General features: G+C 43.9%; 3 protein-coding genes across 3 annotated transcripts; 2 read left to right on the top strand and 1 right to left on the bottom strand.

Moving 5' to 3' along the window:
* The first annotated feature begins 68 nt into the window (after positions 1-68).
* LOC100846842 lies at positions 69-2,468 on the top strand. Its single transcript, XM_003576336.4, has 2 exons — positions 69-340; positions 1,868-2,468. Exons 1-2 carry the CDS (start codon positions 288-290, stop codon positions 2,121-2,123), a joined length of 309 nt encoding a protein of 102 aa, XP_003576384.1. The 5' UTR covers positions 69-287; the 3' UTR covers positions 2,124-2,468.
* A 705-nt stretch (positions 2,469-3,173) lies between these two features.
* On the top strand, positions 3,174-4,257 carry LOC100841670 (chlorophyll a-b binding protein of LHCII type 1). The gene has a single exon (XM_010238958.3). The coding sequence runs from the start codon at positions 3,258-3,260 to the stop codon at positions 4,056-4,058; it is 801 nt and encodes a 266-aa protein (XP_010237260.1). The 5' UTR covers positions 3,174-3,257; the 3' UTR covers positions 4,059-4,257.
* Positions 4,258-6,929: 2,672 nt separating this feature from the next.
* Positions 6,930-10,767, bottom strand: LOC100833720. Its single transcript, XM_003575469.4, has 2 exons — positions 9,973-10,767; positions 6,930-8,040 (listed from the first exon to the last, which is right to left on the bottom strand). Exons 1-2 carry the CDS (start codon positions 10,340-10,342, stop codon positions 7,202-7,204), a joined length of 1,209 nt encoding a protein of 402 aa, XP_003575517.1. The 5' UTR covers positions 10,343-10,767; the 3' UTR covers positions 6,930-7,201.
* Between the last annotated feature and the right edge of the window lie 10,914 nt (positions 10,768-21,681).

Below are 21,681 nucleotides of genomic sequence, written 5' to 3'. Positions count from 1 at the left end.
GCCCATGGGGTTCTCAATCCCCTTCGGATGGCCCTTTTTGTTTGGTCATTCGGCCCCTCCAGCTCTAGGGCGTTTTTCTCGTGCAGGCACGGCCGCTCCCCCTCCCTCGTCTCCTCCGCTTCAGGCCCAGTCCACGAGACGCCTTCGCCGCCCGTCTGCGACCCGCCGCCGTCCCACCTGGCCATCGGCGAGCCGTCCGTGGCCGCCCCCTACCGGTTCATCCCGACCGATCCCCCTCCTCTCAGTTCGTCCAAAACCGCCCCCCACACCCCCCGCGCAAACAAGCAATGGAGCGAGTAGGCAGCGGCGAGAAGCAGCTCGAGGACTGCTCCGTCTCCAAGTCAGTCAACTCTCCCTTCCCTATGTTGAACCTTTCAATTCTTGCTGCATCAGTCACTATAGATCTATCTATCTAGGTTTTCGAGTCTTAGATGCACAAAATGGGGAACCATCTGGTTTCATGCCACCTGGTAGCTGTAGGTTGCGCGCTGCGATGGGGTCGAGATGCGTCCATGTCCGCACGCTTCGTGTCCTGGCCACGGACGGATAATCCCGCCTAGGTGACGAGCTGCACCATGGTGAACCCTAATTCGTTGGCGGCGTTGGCTCATGTCTTGCCACCGTTAGCCGATGCCCAGCAAATGTTCGTTGAAATGCTTGAACACCCAATAATTCCACTCTTTTCTGATTTTTCTTTGAGGGGCAGAGAGCGAGTGAAGTCAATTTATTACCCTGGTCAAACCCTTTGATGGTTGCCATAATGGCCCAAGAAACCTATTGCACTACTTTGTAGTATGGCTTGGATTTGGCTGTTGTGCTAGTTCCCTGCTGTTAGGATTAGTACTCTTGATCCATGCTACAAGGCTGCCAAATAATGTGAAATCAGGAATTGTATCAGATTCACTAAAGCTGAATTGATTAAGATGACAGAATGTTCCTTTTACCCATAGAGAGTCATGGGTGAGACTAGGGCATTAAGAAAGCTATGCCTCCAGTTGCTTTACTGTCATATTACTAACCAGCACTGCGTCTTTGTATGGCTTGTGGTATCTACAACTTGTCGCCCAACTGCTTGCCCATTTTTTAATGGATCATGTCTTTCTCAACACAATATTTGACAGTTAGCGAGATGGGAAAGCACACTATTTTGCGTTGAACGACATTAGTAGGGGAGTGCATCGCTCTTGGACATTGAATAGTGAACCGGGGGTGAGTGGTGAGCTTTATACATTTCAACGCCTCGAGCCAGCAAGTTCATAAGGAAACCCCCTGCACCTTGTACTTAAGTTAGCGCTCCAGCCCCTATTCCACAATGAGAAGATAGATCCAGTTCCTCTTTAATGCTTGTTGTGATTACAATATGATAGTTTAGGTACCCCAATGACATGGTGTAGTGTCAAATAGATATGCTTCTTATATGTACTTGGTTGCCAGTTAACCAAAGCTGACTTCATGCTAAGGTACCAATATACAGATGAACTATGGTATGCAAATCAGATTTGACATGGATACGAGATACTGACGCAGCTGCACAAAAAATTGGTTAGATAGCATCTGCTCTGGCATATGGTCATATTGCTCTGAGATGTGCATGGCCATGTATATACTTGGATGTTTTTTGTTGATGAATTGTGCAAACAGTGTGCTGTTTAAGTTCAGTGAACATCGACTGTAGGTTATTAATATTTTCATCTTTGAGATGATAAACTTATCGTGCAATAAAGTTAGCACCATCGAATGATAATGAACATATAGATATGTAAATTTACAGTATGTCTAAAAATAGATAGGCTGTAACAAGCAGCTCTTTAGGCAGAAGCCTTGCTTGGAATATGTTATGCTGATACAGTTTTGCATATGCATACAGTGCCCTGGGGACTTGGTTTTTCTCTGTTGCCGGTGCTCTCCTTGCTATTCCTGTGGGAATAAAGAAGAAATCCTTGGCTCCACTGGTATTCTTTGGCACTACTGGAACTATGCTTGACATCATCATGGGCATTAGCCAGTGTGAGCGGGAACATGCTGAGCGACAGATGAAGCTTTTGGAAGCACAAAACCTTTTGGCAAATGCTTCAGTAGATGGGGAAAGCTCGACTGAGTCCTTTACCAATGTTGACAAGTGAAATGCATTCTTTTCTTTTTCTCAGGTGTCGTGATCCTCTGCCCATTTGGGAAATCGATAATGTCTGAACTTTGGGAATCTTGATGTTCTTCCTATTTCCAAATAATGTGTATTGAGTGATGATCAAATGTTAGTAACCTTTTGTTGGTTATTCTGCAAACGGCTGATCTTCATTTGCACTGGGAGGCTGTAGATTGAGACATTATTGACACTGGTGGCATGACAGCTGTGAAGTAGCCATGATTAGTTTCTTCGGGTATGTAGAATCTGGGCTTACCTTTTCTTGACTTTTTCATTGTAATTTGAACGAACTATTCCCATTGATCTGAATGTCTTCTAAAGAACACATTTTATGTGTCTAGGGATCAAACTTTGACAAGGGTAACCCAAACGGGAATGGCCGCCCCATTTGTAGGGTGTATACAGCTAAATAATAATCCTAAACGGCCGGTAAGTATAAAGGGAGTAATCTCTTCTGTGTAAGCACCGTTTTTAAGATCATGCTAGCGATTACACGGGTGCAGTTTTTTACAGAGTTCTCAAATTCTGAGTCATTGGATCTCCATCTAATAAGTCGTCACCATATTACACATATTGATGGATGAACGAAACACTTGAAATGGTGCATTGCTTTGTTTTACATCATCTATTAAATTATCAGCTTTCTGCACGTCTATACAAAGAAGAGGCTTCCGTATACAGTTCATTAGTTTAGCAAGAAAAATGCCCCGGAATTGTCCCATTAACATCTTCAAACAAACTTGAGTTCTCCATGTTCTACAAATTACCAATTTTATTTTTGCATGCAAACTAGCCGTGCACTGAATCCAATTTCCAACTCCGCTCATGGCATTCAACACGTGACCCAATCACATATCGCTAAGGAGATCATATGCCTAGCCACAACTATCTCCTTCCCTGGCTCTCAGTACGCCAAGTGTTCCAAGATGACGAGATATATGCTGCACCAATGGCATCGCAGCTCCAGGAATTTTCTTTGCCCATCTCTATCTTGTCCGGATACACCGATGCTGCCTTAAATAGCCCCGTTCTTCTCTCGTTTCGAACCATCTGCTCTGCACACTCACGTCTCACTCTTGGAGAACACAGGACACCTCCGGTCTTAGCAGCGACAATGGCAGCCACCACAATGTCCCTCTCTTCCCCTGCCTTCGCCGGCAAGGCCGTAAAGAACTTGCCATCGTCAGCTCTTTTTGGCGAGGCCCGCGTGACCATGCGCAAGACAGCAGCGAAGGCCAAGCCGGTTCCCTCGGGCAGCCCGTGGTACGGCGCTGACCGCGTGCTCTACCTCGGCCCACTCTCCGGTCAGCCACCGAGTTACCTGACCGGCGAGTTCCCTGGCGACTACGGGTGGGACACTGCCGGGCTCTCGGCTGATCCCGAGACCTTTGCCAAGAACCGTGAGTTGGAGGTGATCCATTGTCGTTGGGCCATGCTCGGTGCGCTCGGCTGCGTCTTCCCCGAGCTGCTTGCACGCAACGGTGTTAAGTTCGGTGAGGCCGTATGGTTCAAGGCTGGCTCCCAGATCTTTAGCGAGGGTGGCCTTGACTACCTTGGCAACCCCAGCCTCGTCCATGCACAGAGCATCCTCGCCATTTGGGCCTGCCAGGTCGTGCTTATGGGTGCCGTTGAAGGATACCGCATCGCCGGCGGCCCGCTTGGCGAGGTAGTCGACCCACTCTACCCAGGTGGCAGCTTTGACCCTCTTGGCCTAGCCGACGACCCCGAGGCATTCGCGGAACTAAAGGTGAAGGAGGTCAAGAACGGCCGCCTCGCTATGTTCTCCATGTTCGGCTTTTTCGTGCAGGCCATCGTCACCGGCAAAGGCCCACTTGAGAACCTCGCTGACCACATCACCGACCCTGTCAACAACAACGCCTGGGCGTTTGCCACCAACTTTGTTCCCGGCAAGTGATGAGTCAACACCGGCTGCAATCCTTAGCTGCCAGGAGACGTGCGGCGAAGTGTGCTTTCCTTTGTAATACCATGATGTAAATTACTACTGTTTGAGGAAAAGATGATGTGAATCAGGACAATTCTGTGCAAAACCATGTGTCTGTGTTCAGCTTCTCATGTCCCATAGTGTTTAGTGCAAATCACCATGTTCTGTTGAATCTTGCTCTATTGCCATTTTGGATGCAGAAGTTGTCATATACTGCTCCTCTGTATCTGCACTCTGTGCATTGCAACCCACATATGCCTACAATTTTTTTCTACTCTCTGCATCTTCTTGGACAGGTCACTAGGTCAGTGGCCAAACTCTTTTTGCAAGTCATGGAAAGGAAAGCCACGACAATGGATTAGAACGGTAATTGCTGCAAGAATAAGCCCATCGGCTCCTTGATAGAAGCTGGTAATTTTATTGGTAAATATTAAAGCTCATAGATTCGGCCGCATAAATTCATCATTATGTTTGATTGTTTGGTCTCCATCGCAGTGGTTGATCTTTTACCATAATCATTTCGTCCTTAGTTTCACACACTACCACAGTTCATGCTGTGCGCTTGTGAGACTGATGATGCTTCACTACTTTTAATTTTGCAATATGCAAGTATTGAGCCCACCTGTTAATAATATGCTAACCAATTGAAAGTGTCTACAGATGGTCCAAACCAGATTCCTGTTCCAAAAACACCACTTGTGTTTATTGCTTTTCGTTGTATTTGCATGGTGAAAAGCATCATATTTGCTTAATCCTAAATCATAAGGAGCTAACGTTCTTTATTTTGTTGCCCCACGCGTACTGTTTTTATTGGCCCCGTCGTCCAGCGTGGCGTCATAGTGTGGCCGTTCGGAGGTTAGTCTGTAAGCGCGTATGATTTTAGCGAAGGAGATGTCACCATCAGCTTTCTTCATGCATGCAAAAAGTAACGGTGGGTAGTGCTCTAGCATGGAATTCGGTAGGACAACATGCAAAGCAGGCAAGCATGCATGCACATTTTTATACTAATTGATTTTAGAAATTCAAAACATTTTTAAGCTCAAACCGTCTGCCTTATTCATAATCTTTTTGCACCGTTGGCTTCGTATCGACGAGTATTTCAAATCTAAATCTTACTTCGGTAGGTTTCGGTAGAAAAAATTGGACTCTTTGTTACCAAGGGATAATGCACAACTTGCCATCCTACCAAAAAAGAAGTTGCCATGTGGCAACTCTGTTGATAAACAATTGTAAATCATATATTACAGGATGGTAACTTCAGTTCACAAGTTACCATTCTATTTTATTATGTTGTCACATGGTAACTTGTTACGGAAAGGGTGGCAACTTCATATATTATCGCATGGTAACTGTATCACAAGTTACCACCCCGTCCCGTATGAAGATTCCATCTGATAACTTATTACTCACGAGGTTGGTAATTTCATCTATCATTGGGTGGTAATTTTGAAACATAAAAAACATTATCGAAACATTTCAATGCAAGATCTAATTTCGCAGGTCTTGTGGATACACGGTTTAGAAATTAAAACATTTGACAGTGTTAAATCTTGGCAAAAGTATATGCATGCATGTTCTTTTGCGGGTTATCGGTACTTATTGATCATCCGATGAACTTTTTTCGGTCTCTTTTATTATAATGAGTTAATATACAATTTACCACCATAATATGTAAGAAATTGGCATATGATATTTTATTGCTATTAAAGTGATAGTTTCTTATATCATTTGATGGTAAATTTATTACTAATAAGGTGGCAATTCATATATTAATCGATGGTAATTTTATTATCAATAGAGGGACAGAATTGTAATTTTAATGCAAAGTTATCATCATATTTCATATGAAGTTACCACGCAGTAACTTATTGCTAACAGTATGACAACTTCATATATTTGTGGGTGATAACTTGTAAGGTGGAAAAAAAGTTTTCAAAACATACTAACATGAGATCTAGTTTCGAAGATCTCGTCGAAACAAAGCTAACCGTGAAAATGGATCGTAAATTGAATACACGGTTTAAGAGTTATAACATTTTGGAATTTAATTTTGCAAAAGCTAGCATGCACGCAGACTCTACACAACATGCTCTTTATTTTGTTTGTGTAAGCGGTCGTGAGGTAAGAATGTCCTGATGTTTTTGTTTCCTAGTGCATGATTCCTCGGTGAACCGTACGGGCGCCGTTACTCTGGCGCGACCAATCACACCATAGCACAGTCCTTGCTTAATATCTTATACCTCTGTACAAGGTCTCTTGCATGGAGAACTTCTTTGTTCGGTACTGGCACCAATTTTGCTTCTTTGTTCAGTACTGATACCAATTTTGCTTCTTTGTTCAGTACTGATACCAATTTTGCTTCTTATATCTTGAACAGTTTGGAATCTCAGAACCACACAAACAGCCATGGGCAATTGGAAGTTTCAGCTATACACCCAGCAAGAGTTCCCAAACACAACAGTCAACAGAAGAGCCGACCATGACTTTGGAAGTTCTGGAACTTAGGGCTTGTTTGCTTTGTGCCCCAGCCCACCATGCCAAATCGATGGCTCACTAAATCCTGGGCGAACGAATTCGCCGCCAGGTTCTCGCCCGCGCGTGGGCACAGAAATGAACTAACGCATGCGAAATACTGCACACCTCGCGTTGGCTAGCCAAAATGCTGGCGTTAAACCAAACGACAGCCCAAGCAACCGCGGGCGCACCAAGTATTTGGCCGGGCTGGTATAGACGCTAAACCAAACGGCCCCTTAGTCACTTGGAAGTTCTGACCAAAACAATATTTGGAGAACTTTTTTTGTGTATGACTCTGGATGTCCCAACACACATAAAGTCAGAGGTTCCGAAGCTAAACGGGGACTTCTAAATTTCGAATCCACTTTGAAATTTCTGACTCGCACCCCTGTCGGGAAGTTCCGAACTCACATCACATGATCACCATGTGTCCTCATCCTTTTGAAGCTTTGTACACTGAAAAAAAAAAGAATGCCAGTTGGACGAAAACAAATCAATATACACATGCACACAACGATCAACTGATGATGCGTTGCGGCCTCTCTGCTGGAAGCCTCCACTTGTCGCATGCATCTGCCCCTGCTTCGTGTTCCCAAGGTTTATCACGGCGAAGCACCATCAATGCCACCGGCGGTCTGCCTGTTTCCGCCGTTGGAATCAGAAACAGCCGCTGCCACGACCACGGCGACCACCTCCTCTTCCTCGGCGACGGCTACGACGGCCGACGCATCGTCATCCATGACGCTCTCCATCGAACGACGACGACCGCCGCCATTGCCTTCGGTGTAGAGCTTCAGCAAGTTGGCCAGGTCCGGCGATGAAGAGTACACCGCCGACCCCGGGAAGAAGTCCACCAGCGACTGGTAATTGTTCCCGCCGTTCCCGTTCCCGTTCCCGTCCTTCTCCGGCTCCGGCAGATCGCCAACATCTCCTAGACCTGCTGCCGCGTCCATGGCGGCTGCGGCGTCGTAGAGCTGCGCCTTGACGCTGCAGGCTTCGAGCCGCCGCTGCAGGCCGTGCTTCTCGGCCTCCGCCTCGTGGACGAGCTGCATGGCCAGCCGCGCCGCCTCCCGGTCCAGCTCCCCCTGCTCCACCGCCTCCGCCTTGCCGCGCCGCTCGGCTTCCAGCTCCGCGCGCGCCGCCTCCAGCTCCTTCCGCTGGGCTCGGAGCTCGGCCACGAGCCCGCTCACGGTGATCAGATCACGCTCCTGCTCCTCTTCCTCCCCCACGCCGGCCTGCAGCAGCGCCACCGAGCTTGGCATGCTGAGCTCCGGCGGGTTTTCTTGATCGGGCGAGAGCGGGGAGATGGGGGCAAGCTCGAATAGGGATACGTACGGGCCGTCATTGTCGATGCTCGAGCTTCTGTCCATGTTTCGGTCGCTGCCACGATCTTGCTCGCAGATCTCGCTGCCGATTGAAACAGCGCGGTGAGCCTCCAGGCCTGCGGATCGATGGACACGTGTTCTCAACTGTCAGTTGAATCTTGACTGTAATTTATTGACACGAAACCACGATTATTAGAAAACAAATTTGAAGATGAATCTATTGATGCAAATCTCAAAAATATACATATTATTCTTTACTCTTATAAAAGAGACAATTGGTGGCTGCGGTCCGTCACCTCTTTGCCTCCTCTATCGGAAAAACACAAAATGATAATTTGCATCAAACTTAAGATAAAATTACTAGCGAGTGTCATTAATATATTAAAGTTTTTCCATTCATGAGCAGTCCAATATGTTTATCCGTAACAACGCACGGGCATTTCGCTACTTAGTACTAGTAATGTTTTTATCAAAGTCTTGTTTTAATACAAAACCAAATACGTCAACTTTGTGAAAAGAAGCGAGTGACATATTTGTTTTTTTAGTGTAATCCATACTTGAAAGCTTTCTTGATGAAATTTAACACATATGCAACGCACTCCACATGTATGTGTGAAATTTGTTTTGGATTTTTCTTCAAATATTTAAAATGGTTTTCAAAATTCTTAAAATCTAGAGGTCACTCAAAAAGTTGTTTTGGAATTTTCTGAGTTTCAGGACTTACATATCTGAATAATTTGAAGCGTTGACATGTTGGTGAAGATATGGGCATCTCTCGTTCTTGTCATCTTTTGGTTGGTGCAACCATACTAGGTCAGGTTTTACAATGCCTTTGATAAGATTTGACGCTTCCTATTTGCTAAGTTAGTAGAATGATCAACGCTTCAACCAAACCTCCAAACCTAGGAAGAAGACTTTCAGTCTATTTGGTAACGCCATCAACAGGATGAGATGCATCTAAACAAAATCCTTGTCCTTGATACTATTGATGCCTAATGTTTTGGGCTAGTTCATTCACATGGCCGGATGTGAGCTCGCAACCAAATGTAGTATAAATATCCGGCTCGCGTAAACCGTTGATCTCAGTTTCATCCATGGATGAGATCCCTCCTTGAGAGAAGAAGAAGAAGAAAAAGAAGAACCCTTGCCTTCTGAGCTGAGAGTCTCTTTGTTGGCTGCCGTGAGAAAGAGAGCAAGTGAGAGTGCCAGCCCGCACGCACACACACAACTAAAGAGAGGAGAGAAACGAGGAAAAGAAATTATGTCCACATAGGTGGCTCCATGTTGATCTTTATCAAGTTTGTTCGTTGGAGGCTCAAATGTGGTTGGATAGGCTCCAACCGGACTAATTTGTTTGACACTCAGAACACTTCGGTTTGATAAGTTAGTTTGAGAATTAAGTGGTCCGAGCACTAGATCAATGAGTGGTTTTGTTATCTGTTTGCTGGAATTTCAGACGTGCGTAGTCTTGGGATATTCAAACTTCTAGTACTACATATCTGCCCACCACAATATTTAGATCATCGGTTTAAGAACAACTAATGTGAAAGCTGAAGAGGACAAAACTTGTGTCTATCTATTTAGCTGATGATGGTAGCAAGTTTGTAACTTGTAATGGTGTTGTTGTGATCCGTTATAAGTTTTAGAGAAGACCGTGTTGTATCAATTCTGCTAATAGTGGAAGTTGGAGTGGACCGTTTGGTTACATGATTTTTACTCCTGAGAAGATTTTCCAGGTAAAACCTTGTGTTTCTTGTGTATTTGACTGCGTTTATTATTTGACTGCGGTTATTACGGTCCTTATTTATTGGTTGAATCTATCGTCAAAGTTCAATACAGTTTGGAGGTTTAGCTGTGCATATTTGTAAATTGACGCATTGCACTGTTGTCCAATCCGCTACATATATTTGACCCCTCCGTTATCAAGTTTTGTTGGCACTAACTAGTAGGGACTAGGGCTAGTCTAAACTCTCAAGCAAGCAATTCCATTAGAGACCCGTCGTTTGGTACCAGCTAGAAAAAGAGTAAGCAACTGATCGATTGGTTACCTCCATGTTTATCTGAATCATCTGTCCTTCTTCCATCGACGTGATCAGAAGCAGAGCACGTCTTCTCCAGCCGCCGCTCTGGCTCCAAGCGCGCCGAGCCGGCGACGGCGGCGACGTGGGCTTCGCAGAGGAGGCGGCGCAAGGCCTCGTGTTCATGGCTGGAAGAACCATCATCGGCGGCAGAAGCAGAGGAGGAGGAGGAACCGAGCAAGCGATGGACGCGCGCGCAGAGGAGGCACGGCGGGCCGAGGCGGAGCGACGAGGCCACGGCGGCGATGAGGCAGAAGGCGGCGCCGTTGGCCAGGAGCAGCGACGCCAGCGCCCACTGCAGCGCCGCGCGCACCACCACCGCCAAGAACTCCCGGACCATCGTCGCCTCCGCAGTATTCTTCAACAGTGTTCAGCTCAGGAGCTCTGGAAAAAGGAAATTCGGAGGAGAATGGAGGATGGATCGTTCGAGGTTTTGGGGATTATTTCAGGAACAGAGAAGATGTGGATGGATTGTGCGTCGAAAGGGAGAGGAATTTGGGTTAGGTGGACGGCGTCAGCTCGGAGGCGAAGAGAAGAGAAGAACAAGTGTCAACTTTGAGAAAATGGACCGCCACTAAGAGATCAATGGACTTGGAAAAGAAAACGCTGAATGGTAGAATGATTGGGATAATCCCTTTTCGAAAAGGAGGTTGAGAGTTGGAGGGAGAGACGTCATGGGACAGGGGTCTACTACTCTCTGCCCACTCTCATCCAAGAATTTCTTCTTCCTTTTGTAGCAGCTCTCCTCTGGTAAATCCATCCGGGCGGGCATCCGGTGATCTATTCATCCCCGACGAGAATCTGAACAGAGCCGTGCCGTTCATTGTACTCGTACAAGTTGCTGATGGAAAAGCTCGTACGCTTAGCCGTCATCTTTTTTTTTTGGCAAAATAATAATTCTAGAACTTAGAGCGTTTCCAATAGAACAAGTCAACTGTTATTATGGTGGTGCCATGTAGGATTATTTGATGACGTGGAGAGAAGATATAATAGAAAGTGAAGTGAGAGATCACTTGTAAATAACAACTTACTTTTTGGGTCCCATCCTCTCACATGAATTCTATTGGAGATGTTTTACTAGTGATGAGATAAATATCCACCCACCGCTTAGTAATGGTCTAAATAACAAATTGTTGAGGATGCCCTGAGGCCGAAGGAAATCTTGGCCTGTCAGCACTCCTCGTCTGTGCTCCCTGTGCATCTTACAAACGTTTTATCCCATTATATCACTGGGCCCTAAACCTGCCGACCTCTACGAACTCACCTCGGACGCTATGAGCCTCCAACCCCTTTCCAGCCAACTCCTCACCTTCCCTCCCACCCCCAGCACCCTCATAGAGGTTGGTACGTTGCGGAAGGAACAGAGGCACCATAGGAAGCAGCCGGCGTCCTCGGCTAAGAGTGCGGGAGCCATGATGAGTGGCAGCGCTGGTGAATCTCCTGCACCTACGGCGGAGGGCAATGTCGTCGGAGCCGTACCTGGAGGGCGACTCGGTGAGGAAGGTGCGGGAGCTGGTGAAGCTTTTGAGTGCATATTTTTACACATTACATGTGCCGTGGTATTGGAAATGGAATGGTGTAACCTCTACTGCATTATGCGGGTGAGCCCTTCTCTATGTCTAATGATGTGTTTGCAATGACAGAGGTTAGTCTTCATCTCCGCGATCCTTGTCACTGATCATCTATATATGTAGCTATGTTGTGTATCCTCTCAAAATTATGATTCGGTCTGTCTACACAAAGGCTCTAAAAGTTGCTATTTTCCATATATCCATTTTCAAGTTGCAAAGTAAGTTAGTTGATAGCGTGTTAATTTTTCATTTTCTAATTGGACCTCTGTTTAATATTTGGGATTATCTATTCTTTCATTATACTAAACGAATTGGTCAGAAATATTGTGCATATGAAAATTTGTGTTCATTAGTTTGCATTTGAATTTGAATAACAATAATGCCAATATTAGCTTCGCAAAGTCAGTGCTTCTGCAAACTATATGGAGTAAACATATGATGTTTTGAGAATCAATATGCTTTTGAGGTTTCTTACATTGCATGAAAAATATTATGTTTTTGGATGCTTGCCATAGTATGTCATCTCTATTAGTTTCTTAGTAATTAACTTTTCTTTTTGTATTGTTTGATTTCACATTTCCTTGCAGACTACATCTTCCTTGTTGCTGGATGAGTTTTTTCAAGTATTGATTTGATTGCTCAAAAGGATAGACTTTGTTCTTTAAGCAGATAAAAAAAGTTACCTCATGGACCTTATTCATGCCCAATAAGCTAATGGTGTTCCTAGGAAGGTGTTATTGCTTTGAAGAATGTATAATCACTATTCTTATATTATCTTGTGTACCATGATATTTTTTACATAGCATTGAGTTGACATGATGATTCTATGATTCACGGGGTAGTTTCAGCTTTCAAGCCACTATGCTGGGATGGACCCTAGTGGTTGTTGTAGAAATCTTTGAGAGCTTACCTAGTAGAGGAGTTGTTTCTACTTTGAGCGGCATTAAGGTGTGTGTAGGTTAGATACTATATATTTCAACATGCTAAGTTGTATGGAAATTCTTAGCTATATCAAAAAAGAATTCACTATTGTTACACACGCTATTATTGTATACTTGATTCTCACGGTGGGCAAGAGGGTTGGCCGTCATAACTTGGAAAATCGAAATGATGGTAAATATGCTTGTGCTGTAAAAATATATTTCAAGAATAATTTCTAAATTGAAATATGTTGAATTAAGGGGAAAGTAGGCAAGCATATGATTCTTTTGCTTCTCTTTTCATTCTTTTGTGGAAATGTCCCTTACCATTTGTTGGTATCTTTGAACATATTGAAAGAAATCAGAAATATGAGATTGATTATTGAAAAATAGGTTGTCTGATTTGATTTATTTTAGCTGCAATTGGATTATTATATCGTAATGCATTGGGAGGATGCCTAGTGATATAACCATGAGAGTAGTGCATTTCCCAGATGAGTTTAACCCAAGGTAAGTTCTCATAGTTGAGAAACTTATGCACATTCATAATGAGAGATTTGTTCTAAATGAACAGACTTAACCCCAAGGCCGCCTTCCTTTTTTGGTCTACAGACCATTTCCCATGCAGCAAGTGGTTTTTTTTCTTTGTGATATCCTGTCCTCTGCATAACAATGCCTTCTATGTTTATCAATTTGAGTGGTGACTCCCACAGGTAAGATGAAAGTACTCATGCAGTATGTTGGAAGTGAGGAAAGGACCGACTTAACAAGTTGAAGTCTACCTTCATATGAGAGCATACTGGAGAAACATGTCAACCTCTTCTCAACCCTCTTGATCATCGGGAGGAAATCCTCAATCCTAGGCTTGGTGCTCCCCATGGGTACTCCCAGGTAAGTAAATGGCAGGGTGCCAAGTTGACAGCCAAGAACATCTGCCAGTGTAACATCCCAAAATTTCGAACCTTTACATGAGCATTGCATTCATAAACATCATGCCACAATTGCATATTTAAATTCAAATTTTGAATCTCAAAAGGCTTTGGAAAGATTCTTTATTTTATTTTAAACCCTAGGGTTTACACCCATTTGAGCTTTGGATCTTCAAACCATTAAAGTTTATATATAAAAGGGGTTTAGTGCACATATGAGCTATCCCATAATTTTTGGATAATTGTTTGGAGTTGAAAAAGTATTTTATTTAAACATATATATGGCCCTAAAGGCATTTATAGGGCAAATGTATTTTTACATATTTTATTTTGAAGAGAAACTACTTCTAAAAGTTGTATCTTGGTAGAACATGATTTTACAAATTTTCTGGAATTTGTTTGGACCAATTTGGAGTTCAAACACAAAAGATATCAAATAAATGGGAAAAACAGAAAAAAGAAAAGGCCTAAAAGAAAAAAAAAGGGTAAACCGAACCGGCCCGGCCAAAATGGACCGAACCGGCCCAGTCCAACCGCGCCCGACCGGCCCAGAACGCCCGGTCCGCGCGCGCGCGCCCGCAGTCGCTGACAGGTGGGGTCCACCTGTCAGCTGCGTCTTCCCCGAAGGAAAGCGCCGCCGGTCACGCGCGCGATTTCCGGCCGCCGTCCCCGCGCGCCCGCCGCCGCAATCCGCTCCTCCGGCCTTCCTTTTTCACGCCCGAGCTCGTCTATATAATCCCCGCGACCCCCTCTTCTTTTCCCCCCGGTTTTCCCTCGCTCGCATGCCGCCAGGCCGCCGGAATCCTTCGCCGGAGCCGTGCCCGCGCCGCCGCCCGTCTTCGTCCTAGGCGAGACCGCGCCGTCCCCGAGCGCCGCCGACCGCATCCCCGTCTCCGCCGTGCCGCGCCGCGCCTCCCCGTGTCTTCCCCGTCGCGCCCACGTCGCCGGAGCGCCCCCGCGCCGCCGCGCCCGTGCCCGCGCCGCCGTCTCCTCCGACTCCGGCAGCCCGCGCCGCCCGGTAAACCCTAGAACTCCCCTCGTCCGTCCGATCTAGATCGATGGCTAGGATTAGATCATTTATAAACCGAACCGGTACCGTCCAGTAATAATGCGCCACGTGGCACCCGGTTTTTATAAAATAAAAATGTAATTTTAATCCCCCGGAATTAATAAAAGGCACTTTTGCAGATAGGCCCCTGTAACTTCAAATGATCATAACTTTAAATCTGTTTGGCCAAATTTAGTGATCCACACCTTTTTGGAATCCTTAGGAAATTTAGAATCTTTTTGCACTGTCCAATTTCAAATTTGAATAATTGAATCACATTCAAATTACAGATTAGGGTTTTATGCCTCTTAAATCATAACTAATTATCTAGAAGTCCTTTTTGAATGAAACAAGTGCCCAAAATTTTGTTTTATTGTCCACTATCCAATGGGACAGAGAAACAAATATTTTGAACTAATCTATCTGGCTGATGCTAATAAAACCTCATTTTAGAGTTTAAACCCTAGCCATTGCAATTTATTTAAAAACCCTAATTGCATGTGCTTAATTATCAACGCCTTGGACCAGTAGAACACCCAAATAAAACCAACCCACTCATGTCACATGTTTTGCATCACCTCATGGCATACATATTCTTTTGTCATGTTTGTATTGTGTGTTTATGTGTGTGTATATGTTTGTTGATTGTATAGTATTCTCGGAGAGCGAACCTTGCGATTGTGACGAGTGTTTGAACTCCAACTACTATCAAGGCAAGTTCACTTTGATCATCTACCCTATTATCTTATTATGCACTAGATTTTATTAGTTGCATTGTCAGGATTATTATTGTATCTATGCTAGCTATGATCTATCCTAGTAGTATATGATACCTTTGCCATGACTTCACCACCAATTGTCATCGTAGTAGTAAAATGCTATGCTACGATGATATACGAGGGTGGTATTATTACAATGTGATACTATTGAATTACAAATATAGTTTTCCTAGTGTATGGCAAAACAAGTAATTCAATGAACCGTCCTGGGTGGGCTGCTTTGAGTTTTCGGATGTCGTGACGCTAGGTCCATTTCTATGGGGCTCGCTGAGTCGTCTCTCCGTGTGATTCGAGAGCGTCCATGGTCGCCTCCCCGTGCGATTCGGGGAGCGCCTACGTCACAATGTGGGATGCCACCCGGGGTAACCAGAGACTGGACTAGTTTCCTGTTTAGTAGCTTCCAGTACAACCACATGGTATTATGGGCTCTGCCAGGATGGATGTAAGAAATATGAACCTGGATCCGAGGTGACATCGGTATGTAGCAGTGTAGGTTGGAACGCGTCCCTCAGGTGGTTTAGGGGAATATGTTCTGAAAATTCCTGTAATCGATGCCGTTGCTACTCTACCCTGAGGACAGCAAGGGATTAACACGTCGATTTCTTGTGGGTAAAGTGTACCACCTCTCGAGAGTGTCAAACTAAGTACTTAGCCGTGTCCCCGGTTACGGACAATTATGAGCAACTAGATATTGGAGCTGTAAGGAAGGTCTCACTCATTCCAATTTCCTAATAAAATGAATGGTTTGAACTGGGTAGGAGTATTGATGTTTCTACTCAATGTGCCTAGGTTAATAGGAGCATGGGTGTTTCTACCCCGTGTTCAATAGAATTCAAAATTATTTGTCTAAAAATGATAGGATTTGAATAATGATGCTTTTATGCAAAATAGCCAAACCCCACTTAGCCAAACTATGCATGTACTGGGTAGGTCCTTTATAACTCTAGTGAGCTTGCCAATACATTCAAATGTATTGACCACGTAGTGGCTGCAATTAACAATGCAGGTGGATCCGACGATGAGTGAGGTTCGTCGTTTTGTCATGGGTCATGTGGTTACATTCCAACATGCTCTCTCCTCTGGGAGTAGATGAGGCCCCTTTTACTCTACCGTTCCGCTGCAGCTTCATGATACATTGTTGTCATGGTTTTGAACATTATTTGTTTATGCTGGCCTAAGAGGTCATGCAAGTTTGTAAGTACAATTTAAGTTCTGGATGATACGATGTAATAAAGTACTTTTGACCTTTGTATCTTGGTATTACATCTTGAACTGTGTGTGCTAGTGAGTCGATCCAGGAACTAGCACAAGTAAGCACAGAGGTCGAACCCTTGGTGAAGGGGGATCGCTTCAGACAGCTCTTGTGCCCTATCAGGCAGAACATTAACAAGAATGAGGCTAGATTTCTGAAAATTGACTCAAAGGGATGTGGATGTGTAGAATTGCTGTAGAATATCTTGTTGTAGCAATAGTTGAGACGGGTCTGCTTGCATGATGATGAGAGTGTTGTCAGCATATTGGATAATGAGAAAATTAGGGTAGGCAGAAGTATGTATAGGCCTATGAATTTGGCCATGGTGCATGGCAAAATTCAAAATAGTCCGGAACAGATCTGACACCAGGACAAACAATAGAGGTGCCAGCAACGTTCATACTAACGTAAAGAACTTGAAGGATCAGCTCAGAGTTCCTTTCCATATGGACACTTGTCTGTTGGAGCATCTGGAGAACCCGTAATGACTGTGTTTTCAGCAATATCAGACCCTCGTTCTACGGCTTCAGGAAGATATTTAAAGATGAACTCAACTTGGTTTTTCACAGAGCCAAAAGAAAGAGATACTCCCAATTCCAGAGCTGGGTTGGTAGATTTAGATAATATCTTGATAAGCCATTGTTATCATATTTGTACATAACTTTTCGTTATCTTTTAATATAATTTGATATATGTTTATGACCTAAAGCTTTCCCTAAAAAAAGTAAAAGAGACGCACACATAACAGGATAATGAGAAACAAAATATCAAGTGGTGGATCAAGTTTTGATGGTGTAGACAAAATTGGTGTAATCATCTCAGGTGACTGAAAAGGCAAGGGTATCAAGTGGAATAAGTCCTATATTGATGAATTGCAATGATCTTTAACTTACTTTTAGCCACACATATAAACGGTTGCATTTTTTATGTTTTCATTCTTCTATTTCATGGTTATTACATTCCCTTATACTCATTATGTGATGTGCATGCCTCTCTTAGATTGAACAATTAGCATGCCACTATGGGTTGTTTGATCGGCATGAAGTATGCGAGGACTTGGATATTTATATGTTAACTGGCCTCTCATTTGAACTATGGTGGGTGAAGTCGTGACCCCACAACTCCACCACCACACCAAGAGGTGGTTCTTATATCATGCTTCTTCCCCTCCCCTCTTAATGTTCTTTTATGTTACAATACAATTATTTGGTTGAAACGCTGCTTGTTTGATGTAGGCATTAATATATTATTAGGTTAAATGATAATTTGTTTGGAATCTAGGATGAGTTTGACTCCAACCTCTTAACTGTTAATAATTTGCCAATTTGAAGTCATTACTAATTTGAGTTGGCACTGTGAAATGCTTGTATGTTACCTTCAATGAAAAATTGATTTGTCAAATGCTCTCACCCCGCTGCTTCTTTTTGGTCATACGATTGCCTTCAATATATTTGTTTACGGCTTTCTCTACTCACGCTAGCTTTAGGGTCTGTTTGGTTTGGCTTCCCGTCCCAGCTCTGTGGTGGTAATGCAGAAACTCAACCAAATGATGATTTGATAAACAAAGGGATTTAAGTATTTGTTCTTGTGCTGCTTTGATAGATGTTTATTAACAGTTAGATTTAGGACACTTGCGGCAGTTCCATTTTATTTACTTATTTGCAAATAAGTATAAGCTATAGCAGTTCCATTCCATTCGAACCTATAGCATTTCCAATCCATTTCAACCTATAGCAGTTCCACAATTCACGATCAAACTACCGTTGATGACTTCTGTTTGAAAAATAGCATGAGGCTGTCACTTGGCCATGTGAAAATACTTGTATCTACAGTTATGATTCCGAAACATAGTTAATATGAACAATGATATGGCACTCACATATCAATCTAATATCAGGATATCCAAATGTTTAGCTCCCATGTTATGAGTTGCACAACTTGTCAACACCATCTGTTTTGTTTTCTAATTTTGAAGCCATATTTTGCATACTGATGACGGCATTGTGCCACTTCTATCAGTATCATGTACTTTAATATCAGAAAATGCTTTTACAAGCCTTCCCTTTGATCTTGTGTACATTCCAACGTCTTCACCTTTGAGAAAAACACTATGTTATGGTGCCAGATTCTGACCTTAGAGGTAAAAATGGTCATCTTCTTTATTTGACTCCCAATGGAGGCATTTTTGTACCACCTCCGAGGATTTTGTATGCATGATTGTGAATCCTTGTTGAGTTGCCATGATCTCTCCACTGCCCTATTAAGTTCCGACTAGCATATATTTATCATTGAACGCACACTAGTAGATAGAACAACTCAACGTTAATGAGAAATAAAAAATGAAATCATGAAACTAATTGTGCCAAACTAACAATAACCAAAGAAAGAAAACTTCCGCAGCAAAAAGCACAACCATTGTTACTAATTCGCCTAAAAGAACCCCCAAATATAAATCCTAAAACACGAAAAGTTTCGCCACACCTACCCCGAACGAAAACACCTCATAAAGAAATGGACCTGGTAAAAAATGGAGAAATCTATCAGGTATTTTTCACCTCACATTCCACTACACCTACCCATGAGTTGTTTTGTGAAATAGAGTGACTACCAAACAGTCCGCTAGCTCTTCGCACAATCGAAATATGTACCAACCCAAGAAGAAGGCTCTGAATGCTAGGAAAAACAACAAAAATAATACAAACCAAGAGAACCAAGTAAGAAGACTCTAGATGATAGGCAAAACAATAGAAATAACTGCAAAGAAACAAGCACAATGACATATGCTAATAACCGAACGTGCATCTGAAATAATCATTCACTCGATGGCTCAACAACGCGCACATACATTCTAGCATATTTTTGTTTGCTAAAAGCATCCACAATACTAGTCCGTATTGAGTCTCCATGTCATTTCGAGTCGACTGTAGTCCATGGTAAAATAAACACATGCAACGGGTTGTGTCTTTAAGCTGACTCTAAATGATTTGTTAGCATTAAATGTGATGGTATACAATGATAAAAATGTTAACTTGATAGTCTAAGTCTTTGTGAAGAGTTCGTCATATTTTTTCTTCTATTTCTTTCCCCTGCATCAGAACTTTCCAAATGAGAGTCAACTAATAATAGTAGTCGAGTTTTTCTTTCTAATGCCCAAACCGAGGTAGAGAGATGCTACACGCGAACTCCCTCCCCATTCGCACTCACGCAATCTCCCTCGACCCACATGGAATGGCTAGAGCAATCTGTTCCCACTGTTAGAGCGCACAGCGGCTCGGCCCGGCTACTCATATATGAGCTAGTGCCTTACTGGTCCAGGTCCACGGGAGCGCATAACAAACTAAGGCCTCAAGACTAACTCAACACAAAAGACCGATCTGATAGGTGAAGTTTTGCTCCACCTTATTATATGTTGTGCTCACCCTCAGTCAATTTTTGATGTGGAACTAAACCAAACATTCTTCCCAGTCACACATCGGACAGAACGAGCTCCCCTGTCATCTGCAGATGTTAGGTTTTTTCTAACCATGGGCCATGATCTCCCGTTACTAGGAGATCAACCACAAGGCTCTGATACCATTTGTTTGGTTAAAGATAGAGAAGGATAGAGAAGGAAGAAAACGCCACGCAGTTGGCCCAAAAATACTTGTGTCTTTCTTGTTCTTGTGTGAGTTGTGAGAGCCAGCTCCAACATTTGGTATCAAAGCAAGCAGTGCCATGCCTGCCTGGGGATTCCTAGGAGGAAGATATGTTAAGGTACTAGGCGTTGCCGGTGACTTTAGTCCCACCTCGCTAGTGGAAGGGGGCTACGAACGTATGAACACGACACGAGTGTGTGGAGCTGGGCCTGGGGCACCCACCACATGAGATCCTTGTTCTCTGCACTCTGAAGCATCCGCAGCGATCCACCTTTGCATCATTGCATGCATGATGCATCCCATCCCAAAGCCAGGTCCGGCTCAAGCTTATGCCCACGAGAACACGCCAACCACGGGAATGGTGTTGGTGGCATCATCGGCAACGGCATCTCCACGGTCGCGCTCGCCGGACGCGGCACCTTCACGACCGGATTGAGCTCGGTCTTTCCGGAGCAACCAAGCCATGGCAATGGAGTTCTCGTTGTCAACCATGGCAACCCACGATTCAGACTCGATTGCTAGCCGAGGAAACGTGATGGCTAGCTCAAGATCAGGAATGCGAAGCATGCTAGCTGCGGGAAGGGAATGGTTAGTGTCGCTGGCCCCGACAACTTTGTGCCCGCTTTCAGGGGTGGGGACGCACTCCACTTGGACTCGCCGGTCACGGACGCGGTGTAGTAGACATGAGACTTAAGTTCCATGCAAAAGTAGAGAACGTCGGGGAGCTGTCGATGGGAATGAGAGATAATCGAGGCATATTTTAAGGAGATGGAATCTGCATCCAAGATAAGTAGTTGGATTGGACACACGGGTACTGCAAAGGAGGGGAGGTTTGGGCAAGGTAGGTGAGCAAAGAAGGCCGCGTCTTGTTTTCCTAATTTGGTCGAATATTACCTTGTTTTTTAGGCACAGGGAGTATATAATGAAAAATCTTGTGTTGAGAAAATACATATGGCTGAGAGAGAGAGAGAGACAGAGAGGTGGTTGTACCATTGTACCAAATCATGCTGGAAGTTTGTACAATAGCACTGTAGCAGCAGCAGGGCATATTTGGTCGCAAGGATTGTAGCAGAAGATGGACACACTGTAGACGCAACATAAGGCACACTGTAGCGGCAGATATTATAACAGACAAGTAGCATGCTGCTTCCCACTTCACCGGAAGACTGTGGGTTGGAACGTAACCTACTTAGATTTTCTATATTTTAAACCATGGTTTCTGGTAAAACGCTGCACAAATTCAATAATAAGAAAGCAAGTGCAGTAACAATCATGACCAAAATGACAGTTTTAAAATAGCACATCCTAACTTCCCAACAACTAAACACAAAAACATAGACATCATAGGAAACAAGCCAGGTTCAAAATTCTAACTTTAGCACTAAGAAATGTTGAGTGCCAACGGAAGGTAAATAGTGAAAATGATAAAGCACCGAATTGATGCATGTCTTTGAATCTTAAGTATTGTCGAGCTCGATTGGATTCTTCAGTAGTGATCGATGCCGCTTCAAAAGACATTAATCTCCAATGTCTGGCAATGCATAT

This window comes from Brachypodium distachyon, chromosome 4 (genome assembly GCF_000005505.3).
Source record: "Brachypodium distachyon strain Bd21 chromosome 4, Brachypodium_distachyon_v3.0, whole genome shotgun sequence".
In the NCBI taxonomy this organism is placed as follows: Eukaryota; Viridiplantae; Streptophyta; class Magnoliopsida; order Poales; family Poaceae; genus Brachypodium; species Brachypodium distachyon.
The sequence above is the reverse complement of the archived record's forward strand: the minus strand, read 5'-3'. Positions and strand labels throughout refer to the sequence as shown.

Excerpts from the sequence above, each read along its gene's own strand:
- LOC100846842 (XM_003576336.4), top strand. The coding sequence starts at position 288 with ATGGAGCGAGTAGGCAGCGGCGAGAAGCAGCTCGAGGACTGCTCCGTC. Across the intron at positions 341-1,867 it reads GAGGACTGCTCCGTCTCCAA|TGCCCTGGGGACTTGGTTTT; the intron begins GTCAGTCAACTC and ends ATATGCATACAG.
- LOC100841670 (XM_010238958.3), top strand. The coding sequence starts at position 3,258 with ATGGCAGCCACCACAATGTCCCTCTCTTCCCCTGCCTTCGCCGGCAAG.
- LOC100833720 (XM_003575469.4), bottom strand. The coding sequence starts at position 10,342 with ATGGTCCGGGAGTTCTTGGCGGTGGTGGTGCGCGCGGCGCTGCAGTGG. Across the intron at positions 8,041-9,972 it reads TGATTCAGATAAACATGGAG|GCCTGGAGGCTCACCGCGCT; the intron begins GTAACCAATCGA and ends ATCGATCCGCAG.